The sequence below is a fragment of the Mandrillus leucophaeus genome, unplaced genomic scaffold (genome assembly GCF_000951045.1).
Source record: "Mandrillus leucophaeus isolate KB7577 unplaced genomic scaffold, Mleu.le_1.0 Scaffold435, whole genome shotgun sequence".
Taxonomy (NCBI): Eukaryota; Metazoa; Chordata; class Mammalia; order Primates; family Cercopithecidae; genus Mandrillus; species Mandrillus leucophaeus.
The window spans coordinates 866207-873908 of NW_012104643.1; the positions used below are offsets into that span (position 1 = coordinate 866207).

Here is a 7702-nt window from a genome sequence, read left to right on the forward strand (position 1 = left end):
AGGCCACCTACAAACCTGGAGACACCATCAGGGTCGACTGCAACACCTGGTGGGTCGTGGGTCCCTCGGGGGCAGCGGGCAGGGAGGGCAGCGGGCGGGGAGGGAAGGGGGCAGGGAGGGCAGTGGGTGGGGAGGTCAGGGGGCCAGCTGGCCAGGGCAAGATGGGGTCGTAACAGGAGACAGAGTTGCTGGGAAAGCCATGGGCCGTCCTGTGCGTCCTCTGGAAGGTGGCCTAGGGCCAGTGGTGCTACCAGGAGCCTGGTGAGGCTGCGTGCCCTGCATTCACAGTGGGGAACGCCACCCCTTCCACCGAGGACGGGTCAGACTGGGCCTGGGGAGGCTGAGGCCGTGTGCTGACCTGCACAGGCCTGGGTGCCGGGTCTCAGGAAGGCCAGGAGGGCAGGCCCCTGTGAGCAGGCACCGTCCCTTGCCCCTCGCAGCACCTGCAGGAACCGGAGGTGGGAGTGCAGCCACCGGCTCTGCCTAGGCACCTGCGTGGCCTATGGGGATGGCCACTTCATCACCTTTGATGGCGAGCGTTACAGCTTTGAAGGCAGTTGCGAGTACATCCTGGCCCAGGTACGCCGCCCCCTCGCCCGCTCCTGCAGGCTGGGCACGCTCCGGCCCGCGGCCAGCAGCTTGTCTCTTCCTGGCCCAGGACTACTGTGGGGACGACGCCACCCATGGGACCTTCCGCATCGTCACGGAGAACATCCCCTGTGGGACCACCGGCACCACCTGCTCCAAGGCCATCAAGCTCTTCGTGGAGGTGAGAGCGGCCCCGGCTGTGAGCCCCCTGACCCTGCAGCCAGCGAGCCGGCCCCCAGGGAAGCTTCGTGAGGCTTCAGCTGCACCTACAGGTTCTCAGCAGTGTCCTGGCCCCGGGATGCTGTTCCAAACAGTCACAAACCAGGGGGCTTAGACAACAGAAATGCATTCTCAGTCCTGGAGCCGGAAGTCGGAGATCCAGGCGGGTAGGACCACACTCCCTGCTGAGGGTCTGAGGAGGTCCTTCCTGCCTCTCCCAGCTTCATGGGCTGCAGGCGTCCCTGGGCTGCGGCTGCCTGTGGCCTCCCACTGTGTCTGCGTCTGTCTTCTCTTTTTGTTTTTGTTTTTCTCTTCTGTCTCTTGTAAGGACACTGGTCCTTGGATTTAGGGCCCCCCAGGTAGTCCAGGACGACCTCATTTCAAGATGCTTCACTCAATCTCATCTGCAGAGACTCTTTCTCCCAATGAGGCCCCAGGCCGAGGTTCTGGGACTTCGTATGTGGACAGACATTTTCAGGAGCCACCATTCACCCTGCCACACCCAGAGACACCCACCCCAGCAAAGGGGGGCCAGAGCTCCCAGGGAGAAAGAGCCACTGGCCGGGACACTCCCTGCACATGGCGAGAGGGGCTGAGGACCACAGCGGATCGGGGAGGCTGGCGTGGGGGTGTGGGGGCTGCATGCAGGGCTGGATAGGGAGCAGGGTGGGGTGGAGCCGGCCCACTGCGGCCTCTGCTGCTCCCGTGCGGCCCCAGCGTTCCCAGGCAGCCCCTGTTCCCAGCACTTCCTGGCCAGCCTCTTGCCAAACCTCCGCTGAGGGTCTCGTGGACCCAGCTCATTCCTAATGCCAGCCCCTTGTGCCAAGAGCCTGTGCGTACCTGCAGGGCCCTGTACTGGGTGGGGCATCCCCGGGTCTCAGGCCCCTCCCCGGGGGCCACAGGGTCAGCTTCCGGCCGCGTCTGCCTCCCCTGCAGAGCTACGAGCTGATCCTCCAGGAGGGCGCCTTTAAGGCAGTGGCGAGGGGGCCGGGCGGGGACCCGCCCTACAAGATCCGCTACATGGGGATCTTCCTGGTCATCGAGACCCGCGGGATGGCCGTGTCCTGGGACCGGAAGACCAGCGTGTTCATCCGACTGCACCAGGACTACAAGGTGAGCTCGGGCTGTGCACTCCTCGGCCCTGCAGGACCCTCTCACAGCAAGAGAAACCCCAGTGCCCGGTGGGGCCTGTGGGACTCACTGACCTGTGGGTACATGCGCCTGGCTGGTGAGGGCCCTGCCTGTGGCCTCCACAATGGGCAGAGGGTTTTACAGGGGAGCAGGTGCCACCCAGCAGCCCACCCACGGACCCACTGCACACCTGTCCCCTGCAAGTTCACCGGGCACTGCCTGGGGAACTGGCTGCCCTCCCTCCATCCCCCAAGGGCTCTGGACCCCAGGGCAGGCTCTGTGCTGCCTCCCACGGGTGCCTGTGGCCCCAGCTCCAGGGCCCCACTTTCTTGCTGCCTCTGCAGGGCAGGGTCTGCGGCCTGTGCGGGAACTTCGACGACCATGCCATCAATGACTTTGCCACGCGTAGCCGGTCCGTGGTGGGGGACGCGCTGGAGTTTGGGAACAGTTGGAAGCTCTCCCCGTCCTGCCCAGACGCCCTGGCGCCCAAGGACCCCTGCACGGCCAACCCCTTCCGCAAGTCCTGGGCCCAGAAGCAGTGCAGCATCCTCCATGGTCCCACCTTCGCCGCCTGCCGCTCCCAGGTGGGGCTCTGGTCTTGGCAGGCAGGGTCTGGTGGGGACGGCAGCTGCTTCCTTCCTGCCGAGAACTGGGTCTTCTGGGCACACAGCAGGGCTCCAAGGAGGGTCTGACCATGTCCCACGGCACAGGGTCCTGGATGTCAGGCCCCAAGTCTGAATCTCCCATCAGCCCCGCACCTGTGCCTCCTGCCCCTGGCACGAAGCCATCTCGGCTGTTTCCCAGCCACTTCCTTGACCACAGCCTCAGCCGCACCCAGAGGCTCACAGGGAGGGGTAGCCCTCGATGTGGCCCCAGCCACCCTCCTCTGGGATCCCTAGACCTGCCCAATCCTCAGCACAAACTGGAACGCCAGCCTGGCTCCCCGCCCAGCCCGGGAGGAATCACAGATCAGCCTTAAGCAGAGACTTCCAAAAAGCAGTTTCCTGACTGGGCGCGGCGGCTCACGCCTGTAATCCCAGCACTTTGAGAGGCTGAGGCAGGTGGATCACCTGAGGTCAGGGGTTCGAGACCAGCCTGGCCAACATGGTGAAACCCTGTCTCTACTAAAAATACAAAAATTAGCCGGGTGTGGTGGTGGGTGCCTATAATCCCAGCTACTCGGGAGGCTGAGGCAGGAGAATCACTTGAACCCGGGAGGAGGAGGTTGTGGTGAGCCGAGATCGCGCCAGTGCACTCCAGCCTGGGCAAAAAGAGTGAGACTCTGTTTCAAAACAAAACACCAAAAAACCAAAAATCAGTTTCCTGTCATCTTAAGGAAGACTTGAGTGCCCACTTAGGCACACAGCATGGTGGTCAGGAGCTGAGGTGAGGGGCTGGCATAGGGGCAGCAGTGGGCACACTCGCTCGTGGGAGGCCCTGAAGATTCTCACGTTGGCCGCCGCTTGCCCTCTTGAGAAGGCAGCTGGTGTCCCCCTGGAAGGTCCTGTGGCCTGACAAAGCTGAGCCAGGTTCAGATGGGCCTGGAAGGGGTGTGGGCCGCCTCGAGGAAGCAGGCAGCTCCCAATGGTCAGGACAGGTTCACAGCTCAGCTCCCTACGTGGCTGGTCTGGAAAGGAAGTGACCGCTCCTTCCTTAGTGCACATTCACTGGGTGCCTGGAAGAGCCTGGCATGTTCTGGGCTCACCCCAGTGACCCCTCATCACCCCAGGGGACAAGGCCGACCCTCACAGAGCTTCCAGAGGAGACAGCAGCATGGTGGGCGCTGGGTGGTTGGATGCTCAGACTTGGAGGGCCCTGGGCGGGGATCACCACGGGGTTGGGTCAGCTGGAGGGAAGGCCCCCAGGTGGAAAGGAGGCCAGTACAACTGTAGCAGAGGGAGGTGGGGGTGAGGGCAGAGGGTGAGCAGGGATGCTATCCTCCACGTGGGTTTGAAACCTGTGGGCCACATGACCAGATCCACGTGATAGAAAGATCCAAAGAGCACATGTGAAGGCAGGCAGATGGACAGGTGCACAGGTGGGCATATGGGCAGGTGCACAGGTGGGCAGGTGGGCAGGTGGACAGATGGGCAGGTGCACAGGTGGGCATATGGGCAGGTGCATAGGTGGGCAGGTGTACAGTTGGGCAGGTGGGCAGGGATATAGCTGGAAAAGGGCACAGGTGGGCTGGAGAAGTGGTGCTGGGGCAGCTCCTATTTGGGGCATGCTCTGAGGTATTCCAGGACCCAGGAGTCAGGGAGCTCAGAGAGCTGCCATGGGGGGTGTTGAAATACAAATGGTTCCAGCAACTGGCCCTGGGCCAGCCGCCCCCTGGCCGGGGGGGACCTTGGCCCAGCTGAGCTGCACCTTGGCCTCACCCCCAGGTTGACTCCACCAAGTACTACGAGGCCTGCGTGAACGACGCATGTGCCTGTGACTCGGGTGGTGACTGCGAGTGTTTCTGCACGGCTGTGGCTGCCTACGCCCAGGCTTGCCACGACGCAGGCCTGTGTGTGTCCTGGCGGACTCCAGACACCTGCCGTGAGTCGGGCTCTGTCCGTGGTGCTGAAGGGTGGAGCAGCCGGGGCAGGGGAGGAGGTGTGGCAGCCTCTGTAGGTGCATTGACCTGGGCCTGAGCCGCACACAGACATCCAACACGCATGTGCCTCCATGTGAGTGCACACGTTCCTATGCACAGAGACAGACCTGTGCAAAACCACCAGACAGGTCACCCCAGCACGAGACGGCTCCTGGGGGACAGGAGTTCCAAGGGCAGGGCTGGGGAGTGAGGGGAAGGTGAGGCACCAACTGGCCCAAGACCCTGCATGTCAGGGACAAGCCTGGGTCTGGCCCTGGGGACACCGGCCCCCACACCCGGGGTGGGGGCTGCCCTTCACAACAAGGGTGAGGGCCGGTGGGCGCCTCCTTAGCCTCCGCCCTCTGTGCCCCAGCTTTGTTCTGTGACTTCTACAACCCACACGGGGGCTGTGAGTGGCACTACCAGCCCTGCGGGGCACCCTGCCTAAAAACCTGCCGGAACCCCAGTGGGCACTGCCTGGTGGACCTGCCTGGCCTGGAAGGTGAGGGGGGGCCTTTCTTGGATGGAGCCTCCTATTCTTGGGTTCCCGAGTGTACGTGGGGGGCCGGGGTTCCCCAGGGACGTGGCGTAGGCTCCCTTAAACTGCACAATGCAAGCCTTGGGGGCAGGCCCCTGCTGGCTGGTAGGGGGCAGCTACTCCCTACAGCATGGCGCCCCTGGCTGGAGAGACCTAAGGGCCCTGGTGAGTCTTCTGCTCACTCTGCCGGCCCTAGGCTGCTACCCGAAGTGCCCACCCAGCCAGCCCTTCTTCAATGAGGACCAGATGAAGTGCGTGGCCCAGTGTGGCTGCTACGACAGGGATGGAAACTACTATGACGTTGGCGCAAGAGTCCCCACAGCGGAGAACTGCCAGAGCTGGTGAGGGGGTGGGGAGTGGGCGGCGCTGTGGGTGCAGGGCTGGGGAGCAGGCCCCTCAGGCTGCCCCCCAGGCCCTCAGCTCACCTCTCCCCCACCCCCAGTAACTGCACGCCCAGTGGCATCCAGTGCGCTCACAGCCTTGAGGGTAAGGAAGGGCCAGGGGGGTGGGGGAGTGGTGAGGGCCGGGGCCAGGGGCTCAAAGGCACCGGGTGACTCTGCCGGGTCCATCCCCAGCCTGCACCTGCACCTATGAGGACAGGATCTACGGCTACCAGGATGTCATCTACAACACCACCGATGGGCTTGGTGCCTGTTTGATCGCCATCTGTGGAAGCAACGGCACCATCATCAGGAAGGCTGTGGCGTGTCCTGGAACTCCGGCCACAACGCCATTCACCTTCACCACTAGCTGGGTCCCCCACTCCACGACAAGTAAGCCCTGCCTGGCTCTCCTGAGGCCCGGTCATGTCTGGGTGACAAGGAGGGAACCCCTGGGCTCTTGATGCAGGTGCGCTGAATGGTAGCAACAGTCCCAATCCACTGACCTGCCGAGCTCTGTCTAGGGGTGCACGGCCCCCCCAACACCCTGCGTGTCTTCAGGGGCTCCCCAGGAAGCCTCTGCACGATGATTGATGGGATAACCCAGGGGGGCAGTAAAGCTTTCCCAGACTCCGTCCCATCCCTCAGCATGGCCTATCCTAGCTGGCCGGCTCCCTCAAGGCCAGGCTGCCAGGCTCCAGTCCCTCATATAGAAACGGCTCTAACCAAGGCTAAGGCAGGCACCTGGGGTCCCCAGTATCCCACAGGGGCAGGGCCAGCCCTGGGACAAGGGTCCTCTGGGGCCCCTCCACCTTGTGAGGCCAGGACTGGAGGATGCTGAGCCAGGACCCCTCTCCCACACCCCTTGCAGGCCCGGCCCTCCCAGTCTCCACTGTGTGTGTCCGAGAGGTCTGCCGCTGGTCCAGCTGGTACAACGGGCACCACCCAGAGCCTGGTCTGGGAGGCGGAGACTTCGAGACGTTTGAAAACCTGAGGCAGAGAGGGTACCAGGTGTGCCCTGTGCCAGCCGACATCGAGTGCCGGGCAGGGCAGCTTCCCGACATGCCACTGGGAGAGCTGGGCCAGCAGGTGGACTGTGACCGCGTGAGGGGGCTGATGTGCGCCAACAGCCAGCAGAGCCCCCCGCTCTGTCACGACTATGAGCTGCGGGTTCTCTGCTGTGAATACGTGCCCTGTGGCCCCTCCCTGGCCCCAGGCACCAGCCCCCAGCCCTCCCTCAGTGCCAGCACGGAGCCTGCTGTGCCTACCCCTACCCAGACCACAGCAACCGAAAAGACCACCCTGTGGGTGATCCCGAGCATCCAGTCAACAGCGGCCCTCACCTCACAGACTGGGTCCAGCTCAGGCCCCACGACGGTCACCTCCCTGGCCCCAGGTACCACCACCTGCCAGCCCCGGTGTCAGTGGACAGAGTGGTTTGATGAGGACTACCCCAAGTCTGAACAACTTGGAGGGGACGTTGAGTCCTACGATAAGATCAGGGCTGCAGGAGGGCACTTATGTGAGCAGCCTAAGGACATAGAGTGCCAGGCCGAGAGCTTCCCCAACTGGCCCCTGGCTCAGGTGGGGCAGAAGGTGCACTGTGACGTCCGCTTCGGCCTGGTGTGCAGGAACTGGGAGCAGGAGGGCATATTCAAGATGTGCTACAACTACAGGATCCGGGTCCTGTGCTGCAGTGCCGACCACTGCGGGGGACGAGCCACGACCCCACCACCGGCCACATCGCTGGAGACAGCCACCACCACCACCACCAGCACCCAGGTCCTGTTCTCAACGCTGCAGTCAACGAGTAGCCTGGGGGTGACCAGCACCACAGCAGTCCCCACCCTCTCAAAAGGACTGACATCCCCCAGATACACGGGCACCCTTGGTACAGCCACCACAGGAGGCCCCACGGTTCCTGCAGGCTCCACAGAACCCACTGTCCCAGGGGTGGCCACATCCAGCATTCCAACACACTCAGTCCTGCCAGGGACCACGGGGAGTTCGGGCACATGGCGTCCCTCACAGCCACCCACGCCAGCCCCAACGACAATGGCAACCTCCAGAGCTCACCTGACAGGCACAACCAGCTCCAGCTCCAAACAGCCGCTGACCACGAGCCTGGCACCGACACTCTCGAGCGAACTGTTCACCTCTCAGGCCGAGACCAGCACCCCCAGGACAGAGACGACACTGAGCCGCTTGACTGAGACCACCACTAGCCAGAGCACTACCCGCTGTCAACCGAAGTGTGAGTGGACAGAG

At 63.6% G+C, this 7702-nt stretch overlaps 1 protein-coding gene across 1 annotated transcript in view; it reads left to right on the forward strand.

The window, feature by feature from the left end:
• LOC105549364 (mucin-5B-like) overlaps positions 1-7702 on the forward strand; it is a 133229-nt gene that overhangs the window by 87976 nt on the left and 37551 nt on the right. Inside the window, 12 exon segments of the mRNA XM_011993868.1 lie at positions 3-49; positions 441-579; positions 659-791; positions 794-836; positions 1710-1920; positions 2283-2522; positions 4323-4479; positions 4890-5018; positions 5251-5395; positions 5497-5540; positions 5630-5827; positions 6306-7696. Of these exon segments, the coding sequence (XP_011849258.1) occupies positions 3-49; positions 441-579; positions 659-791; positions 794-836; positions 1710-1920; positions 2283-2522; positions 4323-4479; positions 4890-5018; positions 5251-5395; positions 5497-5540; positions 5630-5827; positions 6306-7696 (2877 nt within the window).